We start from the raw sequence: 17,747 nt of genomic DNA, 5'->3' as shown, positions 1-17,747 counted from the left end.
GTAAGCTTATTGAGATTTAGGCTGTTGTTGTAGTGGGAGCATTCTGACCCAATGGTTCGGTTCCGGTTATTTAATTCGGTGGCAAGGGTTCGGTTCCGCCAACAACAATGCTTTTTACCCATATGATTATGAATTGATCGGTCGTTCGCAAAGGCTAACAAATTAAATCGAATTTTTGTATTTATTTATTCTGATGAAAGGCTGATTCAATCAAAGAAAATATCGCAAACTTGACTAGACCTTCTTAGAGCGACTGACATTCGCTCAAATTTATAAGCACCTAAAACGTAGGACTTTCTCTGTGTTAGAAAACATCCTCCACTAAAATCCACACCTTCATCATTTGAATTATTAATTGGTCTTCTTGTAGTAAAATATATAGTGTAACACGATGGTAAACACAAATTAATCTGAATAACGAAATCATAATATTATCGCTCGGATGATTTTCTTCATCAAAGTCAGACTAAAAGGGAATAATGTAAAGCCGATTTTTCTAGTGGGGCCTTGCTCGGCTCCCGATTATTTTCAAACGCTAGGTATTAAATTACAACTTTAGCCCCAGAACATTCAATGAAAACGGCCGTTTTCGCTGCTGTTTGACGAACAAAATCGGGTGAATTTAATTTTACATTTACCAAAGCAAATTTTTTAAAAGTTTCTATTTTCTTCTTATTTTTAAGGACACGGTCATAGTTTATGTTGCGAAACACTGCAGCGAGCGGCGCGTGGCTGGATGTTTAGAACGGTTATCTATTGCAAATATCAACATCAACATCGCCTTGCGACCGCTCGTATCTTGGTATAATATTGTCTACGTACACGGGTACCGTCCGCTATCTCAGTCTACACACACTGTATATCACATGGGGAATGTGCCTAGGAGATTCCAGCCCCCGAATAACTTAACTGTCCGATAGAGGTGTAGGTGAATGTTAACATACAGTACTAATAAACATATTCATCTGTAAGTTTAGTACTTAAAATGGTTTACAATACCTGCATATAGTAATCCTTTGTTGCTGATTTAGGCAACTAGTTTCAGTTCTTGTTTTGAACCATCTTCAGGCCTCAAGGTGTCAAGTGATCACTTCATTCGAAGGTCGTTAACAGAGTTCTAGGTCTAGACTTTACCTCAGCCCGGTCACGATCGATTGTCAATGTCCCTTCGTGTTTTTCGTGTTTTTTGTAATGTGTGTCCGTTCCGTGTATCGTGTTTTGTATATGTTTTATTTATTGAACTCTGTTAACGACCTTCGAATGAAGTGATCACTTGACATCTTGAGGCCTGAAGATGGTTCAAAACAAGAGCCGAAACTAGTTGCCTAAATCACCAACAAAGATTTACTATATGCAGGTATTGTAAACCATTTTAAGTACTAATACAGTAATCCGGAGGCTAAACAACTATTCTAAAATGTAAGTTTAGATCTGTAGATGGTTTTTAGGTGTGTTTATGTCTGATGACATATACTGATCATGAGTGAGTTTTCGTCATTTTCTTCAATAGCATATAATTAGACTGCCTTACGGATGGAGACTATTTTAAGATGAGTTCAGAGTACGGTGTATGCAAAGAGCGTATGTTATTTATTGTTATTTACCCTGTTTTCCTTGTTTTAAATAATTTTAGCACTGTGACATTATAATCAAAGAGTAAAATGCAAATCGTAAATGTCATCAAAATAATCTAGCTCACTCAAACGTCACCAATATGAATAAGCTTCAGATTCTCTATTAAGATTAGATTCCTTATTCAAAGTCAATAATGAAATCTATAGGTGGATAGTTGTAGGTCCATGCTATTGGTTATTAGGATTAAAAATACCATGTTAAAAAATCAACGGTATTTGAATCTAAATATTATACAAGAGTTGTTAATTTAAACGAAAGAAGACAAAATATTTTATTTAGTTATATTTATTTGTAAACATTGTAGTTCAAAAAGTCTGACATTGGCCCACTTAAACCCTCTGGGGCGGAGCTCTTTTGACGGATCTACACAAAAACTTCAAAAAACCATCCTTGAATAATGATAAATAATCCCTGAAAGTTTCACTACAATCTGTTGAGCGGTTTCGGAGTCCTCAAGGTACATACATATATACTGTATATACATACATACATACACACATAGTTCCTCTTTTATAGATATAGATTTTTTATTGTGTATAGGGGTAAAAAAAATTAAATCTATAAGTATAAAAGAGGAAGTTTGTATATATCTATAAGTATAAAAGAGGAAGTTTGTATATATCTATAAGTATAAAAGAGGATGTTTGTATATATATACTAGCTGACCCGGCGAACTTCGTATCGCCTAAGTTATAGGTTTCCCCTAAGACAGACCGATGGAAAGAAAGTACCGTTACGTTTAATTTTCAAGATGATCTCGTTCGCATCGCTCAATCACGTCCTGGTTGAAGTTCGTTCGCTACGCTCACTCACCTTTGGGTTATATATATTTGTTTGTTTGGCAGTGATAAACTCAGACACCGCTGAACCGATTGCCACGAAACTTGGTACATACGTGTAGAATTTCATGGAATAGGTTTATACACCATCAATTTCGTGATCCGTCCAATAGGCTCCGCCCCAGTGGCTCTGGAGTTTCCCATGTTAACCTTATGAGAAATGGAATTAATGAATCTTAACAGCTGTTTCAATTAAACAAGTTGGTTCTTTTCTATGATGTTCAATAGCATTAAAGTTACAAGGATTACCAACAGGGTGCAGCACTATTATTTCTTTTACATTTATGACAACAGCTAATTTGAAAACCAAAAGGTGAGTGAGCGTAGCGAACGAGCTAACCTGAAGGCAAGTGAGCGTAGCGAACGAGCTAACCTGAAGGCAAGTGAGCGCAGCGAACGAGCTCCAACCTAAAGGTGAGTGAGCGTAGCGAACGAGCTCCAACCTAAAGGTGAGTGAGCGTAGCGAACGAACTTCAACCAGGACGTGATTGAGCCATGCGAACGAGATCATCTTAAAAATTAAGAAGTTAAACGGGGCAAAGCCCGCGGGTTACAGCTAGTTGTTTATATTTTATAATATTTTAAAATTAATTAGGGTTTCTTATTTTTACAACTATCTATTTCGTGTCCGTGACTTATTTAGTTAAATTTGTATACAATCATATTATATTCATATTTTTATTTAATCACATACATAATACATATTACATTACTTTAAAACATTCATTTAGGCTACTGTATTTTATTAGCTATCACCTACACCCCCTGCCAACCCCAACACCATCAATATTAATTTGAGTTCCGAAACATTGAATATGATTAATGAATCGTCTGGCCACAGTTTATCAGTGAATATTCACAGATGATGAACGGTGGAAGGTAATCTAGTGTGTGGAATGGGCTGTGGAAATGAGTACACATGTTGCTGGGGTGAATGACGGGTTACGAAAAAACAGTTATTAATAAGAGGTAAGCGAAGCGCGAGTAACGCCGATGGGGGACTGACTCATAGGGTCGAAAATGACAGCTTTGGGGGTTGGGGACCTCTCAAAGTGTCATAGTGGAGATAGGTCTATACATTTGTTGGGGGACAACAGAATTACGTGGCCCACCGACTTGAAATTGTTATGTAATCGTAATAACAATAAAAGTTGAAATAAAAAAAACGTTTGAAGAAATTATAGTACCATAGATAAAACATACTAAGTAAATTTGACCTCTAACTATATTTTCAATGTACCGTACTTGATTCCTAAGGGATGTTTGCTGCAAAAATCCCTTATATTTTGTATTCCAATAACAGATGATTACACAGTATGCATTACATAATATCATAGGTGAAAGAGTAGACCTTTATGTCTATTCTTTAATCTATGATAATATGCGAAGTTCGAGTGCATCAAGTTGCAACAGTTGTGGAAGGTTTTTAGGTAGTAATGGTGTTTTTGTTCGTTGGTTTATATTGAAACATTGAAATTCAATCCGTAATCACTTTGATATTTTATATTTTTATATATTTTTTAATTTTTTTATTATTTTATGAGAATTTAAATTGTTTATATGACTTTGGACTTTACTTGTATGGGTCTGTCCTAATAATTGATCTTAAAACAAAACTGTGTTCAATAAAAGACACACGTCAGTAGATGTTACCAGGAATGGGTTACACATTCAATAGTATGAACAGGTCATACTTTGTGTGAAGATGAATCTTCATGTGAATCGGTACTGTATGATGATACTTAATTAATCCTGTCACCATGAGTGTAATATTTGTGTAATAATATGTACACTATATAATATGATAATTCTATCTTTATTTTGAGCTAAATTCAATTCGCCGAAACCTTTATTTTAGCAAGCTACATTTAATAAATCCCAAACCACTAAATTTAGCATTATTGTAAGATACCTAGCCATCCAATAACAAATTTACGTAATTCCAGAAATTGCAAGACAATTTTGATTAGATATGTTACAAGCCAGATCCCTATGTACAGAAATACCAAACGATTAATTTTATTGACTCAAGTTTGTCGCTTGACCCCCTCAGTGGGGAGGCTGTGGCTGTGGTCACCACTTCCGACAATCTCCAGCTAGTAACAGGTGTGTGTGGTGGACGAGGACCGCCCTAACAGTCACAAGGGTCGTCCTCTGGAACCTCACTTTGATTGAAGACCGGACGTTGTATATAGTGACGTTTCCCGTGTCTGTGACAAGTTTTAGGCTATTTATAATCCAAAATGTAAAGGGAAGCCAGCCCGCTCTTCGATTTTACCGCAGGAAAAGCAGGAGGGAAGTTTGAAACATGTTTCGAAAGTTTTCGGATTTAAAATTTTTGTTTTTATAAAGGCAGCGTCATAATTTGTAGTTAAAGATGAATGATTCTATGACGAAGTATGATTCATCTAGCTTTACAATTACAGCTACTTATTCAGTGAAGATAATTTATTCTTTTATTGCTAAAATGACAAATGATTTAGTACATCCGGGACCAAGTTTTGGATAATGAAAAATCTTTTCTTATGATCGAACCGACTCATAAACGAGCACTGCAACCACTTTAAGCTTATATTCCATTATTTCCTTCCTCCCACATTATCAATTATTTAAGATGGGGACGCCTCTATGTGCGTATTTTAACCCATGAGTGAAGGATGAGTGTAGGGTGAGTGGCGCGATCTTGTAGTCTTGTTAGTGACTAAGGCCGACATGTTCCTTAGACACAGCTGTTAATGTATACAGCTAATGGCAACTAAAGGACCTACAGTTTATAGTGGAATCCGAACCACATTTTTCCCTTGTAATTAACGAATTGGTCTAGTTATCAGGATAGTACTGCGGATAGTCGTAGTACTCACTAGTGCGGACGTTAATCCACACCAGGGAGCATCGCATCCACAGTGCATCCCTATAAATATTCACAATTCGTGACCTCCTAGTAGCTGGATTACAGGACGACGCCACCGTCCCAGTCTCCATGCACAGAGTCTCCCCTGTGGTTTCCCGGGTTAGAATAGGACCGCAGCCTTTCCCGGCTTGTTGTAAGAGGCGACTAAGGGGTTGGGAGATCCTTCTCTTCATGCTCCCAACTGTCCACGAGGCCAAGCTTTCTTCTTATCTTTAGCTTGGTCCTCTTCGGCTTTCCCTTCATTGTTCGAGTTGAAGCCTTCAACTCGGCTTCAACTGTGTGTTCCTACATTGTTAACCGGTGCACATAAGGGACCACGGGAGTGCTTCTCCTGTAAAGAGGGGCCGATGTGTGCCTCGCATGACCGATGGGACCTGCTCCTTCGGGCTAAAGTCAAGGATTGTGTTATGGTGCTACGCCCATATAATAATGAAAACTATAGAGGTCGTCCAGTGGTCGAAAAATCGACCAAAAACATGTAATGTATAGAGTTCTCAATTTTCACCCCACACTGTAAATAAAACATTTAACAGTAATTTCTTCCATTTGTTTTGATTTTTCAGTTTATATTTCGTCGTTATTTTGTTACCAGCATGGCAACCCATAAGGGACATGTAATTTATTTAAAATTTTAAATTCATTTTTTGTGCTTATTTTTTAGCTTATTTTAGTTTATAAAGGAATTCTGCACATCTACAGGAAAATATCTTTTTAACAATATGCGTAGATTTTCTCAGATACAAACTGAGAAAAATGGTTTTAAAGAAAAACGTTTGCCTATTATAGTAATACCAGAAACAAAAGAACCCTGGGCCGTTTCGAGCCGCGCAGGTTTGAATGGTACGCCACACCTACCTGCGCGAACCACGTGATCTTTTCGTTTCTGCGCAGGTTGTTTTGTTCTTGGGATGTCTATAATATTTAGATATTTTTTATTTACAATACTTCCAAAAGTTACGATATACTTGCGCTTCTTGTCGTTTCAGAGAGCAAAAAATTTAAATTTAAATCAATTCTAAAAAAGCAAAAGAAAGCTATTAGAATTTTGTGCAATTTAAAACGCAGAACTTCAGTCAAAGAATATTTTAAAACTGAGAATATTATGACTGTTTATGGAATGTATGTCTATGAAACAGTATTATCAGTAAAAGACAGATTTAATGAATTACAACTTATTGGAGACTGTCACAATTACTTCACTAGAAATCGAGAAAACCTGGCCACAAGCTCACATACTCTGCAACTTTTTACGAAGACACCTAAATATGCCGGTTCCAAATTTTATAATAAACTTCCTAAAGAAATCAAATTAGAAACTTCCAAAAATAAATTTAAATCAAAATTGAAAAAGTTTCTTATCAACAAGGCTATGTACTCCTTTGAAGAGTTTTAGTTCTATAAGTTGTTAATTGCTCTGTTTCATATCAATTGAAACTTTTGTTTTTAAAATAATTTTATCTATATTTTTAATTTTGATATTTTCATGTATAAACTTTCATATTGCACTGCTTGTTTTAATTTATTTGATCTGAAAAGCTATTAATATTGATGGTATGTTGTTATGCCATGCATGATAATGATGAGTATTTTAGTTAGTTAGTTAGTTTTATTAAATTACTCTTGACGCCATTCCTGTATCTATATATTGTACTTTAATGAATAAAGTTATATGAAATGAAATGAAATGAAATGAAATAATTAAATAAATTAAAAATTGTACATGATTATTAATGATGCACGATATTTTTAGAGAGTATGGCTCTTCTTCTGACTATTGATTGCATGAAGCCTTAAACCAAGAGGCATGAAAGATGGCTTATCCCAACAAACCAAGAATTTTTTCTTTATTTTAGTTTTGTTTGGGATGAAAAAATACGTATATTATTTAACAAAATTGTAGTAGATTTGTAATTATATTTATTTTAATTTGATTTATAATAGTTTACGCTATTCATATTGATTGAATCACCGCAAATCATTGCGACATGTACATCAAAACCAAACTTAATAGTATTCAGAAAGAATTCAGGTAGCATCTAGATTTTCCTAGTATAAAATAATCTGTCCTGTATAATGTTTTGATTACAACAGTGGAAAACACTAGCTTAAAATCTCTAAACCAAATACAAGCGGAATAAAACCACAAATGAATTGCACCCAAAGTGTTCGATAATAGCGATAAACAATTGATAATCCTAGTAAACAAAACATAGTCAACGCAGTAGATAAAAACGTACAATGATTGTTGTAGGGGATGGTGCGCGCCGACGCATATGGGCCCTCTAAGCCCCCAAAAACAAATTACCCTTTGAACCCCATGTGGTTACTCTCAAATTGCTCCCTTAAGATAGCGTAATTACGGCCTCGGACAGCCCTAATCCCGCATTGATGTTTTTTCGACCCTCCCCCTTATTTATGGGCAGTTCCACCAAGACGGCGTTGTTCTTTAACTTTGTTTATAAAATACAGTATTATCTGACATTTTTTGGCAGGGATTTTTGTGATGGGTTAAAATATGTACTGGATTTTTATGCAGGTTGTAAAATGTATACAGGATATGTATAACAAAATAAAGTGTAAACATTATTGATTTATACAAATATGCATTTATACATCGTAGTTTAATTTTTTTTTTTTTTTTAACGTGGGGCTCATGCAATAGATAATAATAGTTCAATAGGTGAAGATAATTGTAAATTAGCATGCGCCCCACGTTTTTCGTTTAAAATCTTACAAGTATTTATTCTCTCCACATATTTATAGATTATTTTCTACTTTTTAGTACGTTTAAAAACGTGGCATTTTTAAAAAGTATTTTTGTTTATGAATTGTTTTTTATGTAGGGGCTATAGGTAATTTTACTCACTTCATATACTAGATTAAACATCAAGCTTTATTTATAGAGTGTAGCTTGTTTTCTGGTGTTACTGTATTACCAAAGTAAAGCCTGCACTGTTAAATATACCACGAAATAAAAGGTAAATATTTAATCGTCACTCGAATTCAAACATAACAGTACATGAACCACGAATACGTTTCGGACTTTTCAATAGGAGGTTAAATTCATATAGTAAGTAGTAAGTAGTATATAGTAAACTTTGTTAATCACTCTTTTTTTAGTGTACAACGGTTTTGCCAGATAAATGGAAGGCCTATTTATATAACCGTCGTACTACAGCCGTATCGTCGCCATATTAGAGACAATTTTCGATTCTAATCGATGTCGAAGTTAGTGTTTGGGATTTACTCAAACTGTTTGGCCCGTCCGTGGATTAGAGTTGGGAACTGTGGCACGACAGTCGTGTTTTGGTGTGCGTGTGTGTGTGTGTTTGTAGACTAACGGTTGGAGATTACCTGGACGAGTTTATGGTATGTTACACAAACCGCACGCGTCTTCCGCTGCTGCTCGAGTAGACCTACTCGGGTTCTATTTCTATATAGGCTAGCCTACTTTTAAGAATTGACTACTTTAGAAAAAATGCTGAAAAAGATTGCATACAACCTTTACATAGCGTTATTATAACCAATATGCAAAATTGCTGTTATTTGTTTTGCGATACAGCAGACCGAACGAAAATACGCAAAAAATCTTAGCAGCTATTTCACTTTCTTTAGAAATGTGTGAACATTGCATGCAATCCCATCTCATCACATCACATTCCCTGTCATATACATGTTTAATTAACAACAACCAGGGGTCCATTTTAACATCAGTATAACAACCATGGAATCTTAATTTATTTTACGTTACTCGAGTTAAATCTTGTCCAGTACTTAAATTTCCTAATAAAACTATAGTAAAAATAAAATAAATATTTTAAAACTAAATATTGAACAAGTAAACACAATCACAAAACAAATATAGTGAAACAAATAAATTTCAACGGTGCTGAAATAAAAACAATTTTATTGTTGAATTTCGACACAATTAAGGAGGTACATTTGGAGTTCTAAATACACGATGAAATTGGAGGTTTGATTTTGTGATGCGGTCCTAATGTGCAACCCAAAATGACCATGTACAGAGCGAGGTCTAATTCTGCGTCGAAATTACCATTGACGCCAGACAGCATTTGCGCAATGCAGTTCTAGGCATTAAGGCTACGATTTCGGTCCATACGTTGCCACGGTAATGTTTAGCTGAATGAACTGTGTATAAACAAGTTATCGATCAAACAAAATACGAAAAATAATTATTTTGGGTGGAAAATTTGATAAGTTCTGCTGTTTTAGCAAATTTACCTAATAGGGAAGCAGCTATTACCATTGGTGACATAAGACGTAAACTTGGTCATAAGAACAAGTGTTTTGGGTTTTAAACATTTCTAAAAAATGAGTTTTTTATGTTTACCTTCAACCATAAAAATGCCCAATTTTCATATAACCATCATGAAAAAAACAACAAATAATTTAGTACTTTGAAGATTTGCTGCACGATTAAAGGTTACGGAGAAAATTCCAAAAGAAAACGGTACAAACTTCTCACTCATTCTTCTGGTGGAAAAAAAAAACTTTGCAGATTGCTTGTCTGATAATATTTTGATCGAATTTGGCAGATTTATTTATCTTATACATAAAAACACCTTTCTCATTTCCTGTAGCAGCAAACCTAAACGCTTATTTATATTTTGAGCTGTTTTTATATGTGTATACACGTAATAGAACATCCCAAACAGGTCTTTGACCTAGGGATGAATTGTTTCATAGTTAAATAAGTGTGTGAGTTAGCTAATCTAAGTTATTCTTAAGTTACTCTGTGTATGAGCTTGTAAATAAATATGAAACAATATAGATTTTCTGATTTCTGATTTGATTTACTTAGAATAAATCTCACATGTTTAAGAACGAATTGTAGTTGAAACCCAACATAAATACACATTCTCCTAAGTCTGCAGGTGTGCTGCGGTAAGGGTATTTGATTAAAAGTAGTGATAATCTACAAGAAAACCAAGGCTTTCCAAGCTTGGTTAAGGAATTAAACTCGAATAAAACGCCGAGTGTGCAGCAACCGAACAAATTCCCTATCAGGGACAATAACAAAGGCAATCAAAATGTTTGCGAGTTTGGGGCAGGCGCTCCCCCCGACAAACTACCCTAATGTGACTGACCCTGTGTGAAGTTAGCCTAATCTAAAAGGGATTACACAAGGGGTGTAATCGCCTCCAGGGTGTTTGCATCCCCTAATTGTTTTGTCACTTTATCTTCATCTCATATTTCAATGCTCATTGCTGCATATGTCCCTGTCAAGTGTAATTTCGCCTGGACGTCAGTTTAGAGCAGCTCTGGCAAATTGTGTTTTGGTTCGATCAGAATCTTCCCTGGACGATCCGAGTCGTTAGGACAATGATGATCCTGCGAGGTGAAAGGAAGCGCTTAACTTTGCCTGATTGCTTGATTGGAATGACGATACGACTTAAGTGGGTTTAAGGTATATGTATGAAACCGCGGACTAAACTGCTTTATCGATTTTTCATTCTTGTGGATCACGAACGAAACGAAAACAGTGTTTACTATGTTTCACTGGGACGGGTGGCGTCGTCCTGTAATCCAGCTACTAGGAGGTCACGAATTGTGGATATTTATAGGGATGCACTGTGGATGCGATGCTCCCTGGTGTGGATTAACTTCCGCACTAGTGAGTACTACGACTATCCGCAGTACTATCCTAATAATTAGACCAATTCGTTAATTACGAGGAAAAAATGTGGTTCGGATTCCACAATAAACTGTAGGTCCCTTAGTTGTCTTAGCTGTATGGGCTATTAATTAACAGCTGTGTCTAAGGAACATGTTGGCCTTAGTCACTAACAAGACTACAAGATCGCGCCACTCATCCTACACTCATCCTTCATTCATATATGGGTTAAAATACGCACATAGTGGCGTCCCCATCTTAAAAATAATTGATAATAATTTATAAAAATTCAGTTCTGTAGGCACTTGTTTACCACTCGTATATTTTTGCTGACAGTAAAACTATATACATTTACAAACTATTTTTCTTCTTAAGTGTTAAACTCGTAGGTAAACGAAGACCTGAAAACACTATCAAAACATGCTTCGGTTGTTAAAAAACTAAATTACAAGTCTTCTTGCATTATACAAAAACCACCGACGTAGGTCAAATGGTAATATTGGTTTTGAATTTAACAAATAATATTTTGTCTCAGTTATAAATTTAGCTACAGAAATCGTTTGTGTTGACAGATACAGTAATATAAAAAAATAGTAAATCCATAAAGTAAACATGTTATTGTTACTTTTTTTTGCTCTTTTCTTTGCCACTCAAACAGTCCAGGTGGTCAGAGGCCACCAAGCGAATCTTTAGTCAATAAAGTGAAGTCGGGAACGCGTTGGCTTCTTCCCAGACGCGACGGACGCCATTTAACAGTTTGTTTAACAAATCGGCCTGTGAGTAATTTGTAATTTTATTTCCAGCGCGGAGAGAAGGGGAGGGTGACAGAAATGATTACATTAGTGGGTCCAAGTGGATGTCAGACTAAGCCTAACTAATGTAACAATGTGGACCAGCCGCGTCTAGTACATCAGCTGACTCGAGACATGTCATGTAGCCTCTCTGTTCCTCTCGTGCTATACAGCCTCTCTCATGTCATGAAACAACATTCTGTGACTCTCAAATGTTTAAGTCTCTCTCAGTTTCAAGTATTGTAGGCCTGATTCTCTCTGATCATCTCATCTCATGTAGCCTTCCCGTCTTTCCCAATTTCTCTTTTGCCATGTAGCCTACTTGTTATGTGTAGAATATACAGTTTAGTCAGATCTACCACACAACATTTTCCCCATGCCGTGTTTCGTCTTTCTCTGTTTTCCTCAGATCATGTAGCTTCTTTTTTTATTTCTTATCATGCAGCCTCTATTTGTTTCACTCACATCATGTAGCCTATTCCTCTCTATTCCTCTTTTCTCACATTTGAGTTCTGTTTCTACTTCAGACCTCACATAATTACGTACACATTTGACTAGGCTTGGTTTTTTGGAGTGATAAACAAAATTTAAGCACATTTTGATAATTTTTGGGGTGGATGTGTTGGAATTTCGCCAACCCGTTTCTTGACCACGAAAGAAGGGGTTCAAAAGGGTTTCAGCCTCATATTTCTTACAAAGGAGTTTTAGCGATATAACTTTATACATAAATTACACCTGTATCACATCATAAGATCGTTAAGTAGCAATAAGAAGCGGAAAGTATCGAGATCGGTATCCAGTGTGTAAAGTGATCATAACACAACTCTACATGGAAGCACTTCCGTTCCACAAGTGATGCTACAAGTGATCGTTGTTTGACCACTGGGGCGGAAGTCAAGTGGCGGTGGACTTGAAGGGTATCCGAAGTGCGCTTGGAGGGTGTAGGCCGCAGGGCGCGGTCGAGAGTCCAGAACGGGGGAGTCTGTTTGTAAACTGGACATCAACAAAATCGCGGTAAAGTGGTCAGCGAAGTGTTATCTTCAAACTTTCGATTCTGAATTCCACCAAGGAAACTGTAAATTCCAAGAGTAAAGAGAAATTGTTTTTGCGGTGTAGATTTTGAAGATCGAGGAGTCATGAAGTGTTACACTTGTTAATTGAGCCTAATGACATTTCATGGGATGTTATGGAAAATGTGTAAATCTCGAAAACGATAGATGCTTAACAATGTTTATTGAGAATTTGGTAAGAAATAGATCATTGTTGATTCTAAAATATAAAGGTGATTCATGAATCCAACATTTATGCCGAGACCGTAACGTTGTTTGAGGAAAATTAAAACTTAAGAATAAACTTGTGTTGAATTTAAAAATACAATAGAACGTATCAGGATGGGCATTTGTTTGCTGTTTTTAGGTTTTAGAAAATTTAGGTCATCTAATCTCGTAACTGAAATAAAACACATTGGTATGAAATAGGATGCTAATAACAATAGATTTTACACATACTAGTAAATACTGTACTCAAAGCTTAATATTTTAAGATAAACATAATGACACATTTACAAATATTTTAGTAGGCCAACAAACTATTTGTTCAGAAAGAGGAGCGTTTATTCACTAACGTAAGGAGACGATAGATTATGTCTTTGAAATGTTCCATTTTCATTTCGGATTCGTAAAGGAACCGAACACATTGAGAAACCAGAATGTGATTGTTTAAAATGTATTATTTTTGTTTCTTTTAAGACGACATAATTCAGAGAACCGGGGAATATTGTTGAAATTGTACAATAAACTATTATATCTACTATTCAACCATAACTAATCATCCTTCATTCATTTTGTACAAAATGTACATGGATCGTGTCATCAACAAGAATACCAACATAAAACTATATAATGAACCGTACAAGAGTCAGCGGATTTAGTCATTTTACAGTACAGTATAAGTATACTATATAAGTACTGTATACTATTGATTTATGCCTACTTCGGACTGGCGGTAGTCAATTTACCATTGTGGAAGACCTTATTTATGGTAGCAGAATAAAATTCGCCAAAGAAAAATCAGACGGAATCACTAAAATTATTTCTAGGATTGAATTCCTAACTTCAATTTTGTATTATTTTCATTTTCTTCTATTACTTTGTGATTCACTATGAATAGTTGTGCCGTAGCACGTTTACAATGATAAAACCAAAATCAAACAACTCAAATAAATAAAGGGATAAAATAAACAAATAAAGGGAAAATATTCTATATAAGTATCATAGAAGGGAAACTATGGAAGATAGAACCTTTGACTATTAATACAATACAATACAATACAACAACTAGACATTCCATCCCCATGTTAAAGTTGTAGCCAGGTTTTTAATAAAATTTGTCTTAGTTGATGTGAGCCACCTACAGATTGCGCTGATCTAAATTACTGATTTCTGCCGATTACATTATGGTTTTTACCAAGTCAAACTGATGGAATGACTTATTATGAGCTATAGCAACTGTTGTGACCCAGCAACTATGTCAGTAACGAAAAATAAGGTACAAAATAGAGTTTTAGACACTAGCACAATCTGTGACTGGCTCACACAACTACATTCTCTTTTAGTAAAAAATTGGCGACAGCTGATCCATATAGATGGGATGTCTTAATGATAGAACTAAAACTGCAATTCCATCGATAAAACAGCCAAAAAGGCAATAAAGTGAAACCAATCGTACCGAAACGTCTGGTATGCAAATTACATTATACAAACAAACTGCAGATCCACCAGACAAAGTTTAAAAAAATAGTTCCTAAATCTCATAACAAAGCTGGTGGAATGGAAACATTTGATAAAATATAGAAACAAACTGGATATTCAACGAATAACCAATCACAAAACAAAGTGAAACAAATCGTTCTCAAATTTCTTAACGGCGCTGAAATAAAAATTGAATAAACGTCCAGAAATCCGGGGCAAAGTGAAAAGCAAGTGGTTAAATCTCCCAGTCGTCAAATTGGCTGTGACCGCGGTTCTCGCCGATTCGAAAGACAAATCGATTTCAATTAATCGAGATTCGATGTTTTGTTATTCAATTTGAACAGTTCTCGATGCGATGCCATTTGCTCAAGCTAATTTTTGTTTGCTCCATCACGCTCTGATGGGAACGATTTGGAGGGAGAGTTGTGTTGGGGGAGCGGAATTGGAGGGAAACCGATCCTGTAAACGTTCTCTTTGTTTTGAGGGTTTGCATTGTTTTCATTGTAATACTAGAGTAATTAGAGACACATCTTTTGTATATTTGTAATATTTTTGTCTATTAAGTCAGATTTGAAATTGCTTTATTTGTATACAGATTATTCATTACTTTTCTCGTTATTTTGACGCGGCTTTTGTTTTGAACAACGAATGTTTTGTCAACTTTTCGCAGTGATGACGTGATATAATTGCTTCTTTGCTATAGAACATTTTCTACACCTCAGGTGGTATGATAAGTACCCACCTTCGTCGCATAATTTAGCAATGGAATATCACGATCCTAGAAATGAAAGTTATATTAGGTAAACTGATTCATAACTTAGCTAAGAACTTACAAAAATAGCATTTTTCCTGAGGGGTTACGTCATTTTATTTGACAATACCACATATAAAATAGATTACGGAATTGAAAAATAGGGAAATACCAGCTTCCGAAAACAAAACTATCGTGGCTCACCAAAAACTTTAAGTAGTTTAATAGTATTGCTATTTCAATTATTTGATCTTAAGTTATGTGTAAACGGATACAAAACTAAAAGAATTCAGATAATACACAAATTTGTATATGTTTTAAATGCCATTTTACACAGTACGGTGAATCTGGTTAGGAACATGTTTTGCCCAAATTATTAAAAGTTCCATGTTCTGATCTGTGTCTGACGATGTATTTTTGTCTTCGGCTTAGAGAACCGGTTATCAAATGATGCTTCAAAAGCATATAAAAAAATCCCAGTACAACAGAAAATTATGATTTGTCTGGATCTGTAATATGACCTCCTTCTTCAGGTGGGAATGGAATGAAAACACAATACACTGTTTATGTTACACATAAGTCCTGACAGCGTCGTCAAACAAAATAGCTATCAAACGATCTGACTATGGCTGTGATCTATGGTTAGTGGATAGTGCCGGATTCGCGTCTTTGTTTTGTTTTCCAATTTGTAATATTATTTGATTTTTTTAAGAATTTGACCACTCTAAATATTACTGCTTGTTTCAGCTATCGTATTCCTCAGTACTGATCGGTTAGTGCTCTAATCTCGAGGTAAGTTAAAGTTAGCTTATTTCCACTTGAAGACGGGTCAGATTCCAGATCTCTAAAGGTCTTTAAACGTTTGTTTACCGACAATTAAGGAAAACATCTACCATAACCCCTTCAAACATAAAAAATTGACTATTGGAATAGTCAGTTGTGCAACACTATTGGAATAGTCAAAGCACAAACCCAACACCAAAAATACACTTTGCTGCACTCGAGAAACATTCCGCACTTGCCTGCGGCTCGTGCGTAAACCTTGCTCTCGTGTGCAGCAAAGGCCTTTTTCACTCGTGTTACACATTATATTTTTCCTACAGTCACTATAAAGCATATAAATAATCAGTCTTTCAAACACTATACAACACGTTTTTAGGTTCAGCTGGCAACACAAATGGTGCCCTAGAGAAAGTAGTACCCGCGGTCCGTATCACTCCGCTATTTTTCCTCGGCAAGAAATGTGCTCCGCGTTTTGATAATATAGTTCCGTATGTTTTTATAATTTGAAGTGGTTTCCGCGCCTGAAAAAATGCTTTAAAGGTATTTTCTTGTTTATTAAGATCGTAGGAATGTCTTAAAAACGTTTAAAAGAAAAGTCCAGAAAGTTCAGAAATAACGAAACTATAAACACGAAATGACAGGTTAAATCGTAGTTATAATAGTCAATAACTATAATATATAATATAATATATATATAATATAATATATATATAATATAGTATATATAATATAATAGTCAATCAGCTGCTCATAGTATTATTATCTTTAAGTGTTGCCAACCTATTTCCAAGCGTACACTGATTACGTGCATAATAGAACCACGCTGTTTTGTGTTGTTTCGTTGGAATCCTGATGTGCGGCAAAGTATAAACCGTACGACAAAGTATAAACCGTACGGCAAAGTATAAATGCAGCAATTAGCAGCTTTCTGTACTATAAACAGTACAAGGAAGCCAACTTTGTCGGGTGACTGTAGGAAAATAATTATTTTACGACAAATCGTGTGGTTTATCGTGTAAACAATAAAGCTTCTGCTCGGAGTCAACTCACCACGTTTCAGTTTCTCCAGTGGTTCGTGGTGCAGCACGGTCGGTGGACACGAGACGGCCACGGGATGGTGGGGCTCGTGATGGTGAACGTGGTGATGATGGCCCAGCATGGAGCTCTCGTGATGGAGGCCGCTGTGATGGTGCAGGTCGTGGTTGGAGGAGGAGGAAGTGGCGACACCAGACACGAGGTCTTGCAGACACAGACCAGGGTCTGACATGGGCTCTAGTCTCTCCATCATGTTGCGGCTGTAGAAGTCACTGACTCATAACGCGACCTGCAAAAGGGTTGGTTTTGAAAATTACAAAAGTTTTTAGGAATTCGGTGAAAAAGGGGATGCTACGAAATTAAATGCAAAAACTTCTTATGCAAATTAGAAATCGCACAATTCCACTGGAAATTGGAATATCCGCTGTTTGGAAGAGACGTAGGAATAAACCACTCAATAATTGTCCCAACATTTTAACCAAAGACATCAGAAAAATTACTCCAAGTGGTAAAAAGGATTATAAGTTTGGCGAAGAATATTTTTACTCGGGCCATATAACTACAAAAGAAGGGCATTACGTACCTAGACAGTTTAGCTAGATGATGGTATCGATAGA

General features: G+C 35.8%; 1 protein-coding gene across 3 annotated transcripts in view; it reads right to left on the bottom strand.

The window, feature by feature from the left end:
* Window positions 1–17,401, bottom strand: part of LOC128983336 (pituitary homeobox homolog Ptx1) — a 57,081-nt gene extending 39,680 nt beyond the window's left edge. For 2 of the 3 annotated variants that reach the window (XM_054402589.1, XM_054402591.1), the window contains exon 1: window positions 17,146–17,401. In XM_054402589.1, coding sequence (XP_054258564.1) covers window positions 17,146–17,383 — 238 coding nt within the window. In that variant the 5' untranslated portion in view covers window positions 17,384–17,401. The remainder of the gene's footprint in view (window positions 1–17,145) is intronic. The other variant, XM_054402590.1, reaches the window with a different exon arrangement.
* Between the last annotated feature and the right edge of the window lie 346 nt (window positions 17,402–17,747).

This window comes from Macrosteles quadrilineatus, unplaced genomic scaffold (assembly GCF_028750875.1).
Source record: "Macrosteles quadrilineatus isolate MER2022 unplaced genomic scaffold, UCM_ALF_1.0 Scaffold_1__1_contigs__length_201487025, whole genome shotgun sequence".
Taxonomy (NCBI): domain Eukaryota; kingdom Metazoa; phylum Arthropoda; class Insecta; order Hemiptera; family Cicadellidae; genus Macrosteles; species Macrosteles quadrilineatus.
This window is presented reverse-complemented; position numbering and strand designations above follow the sequence as displayed.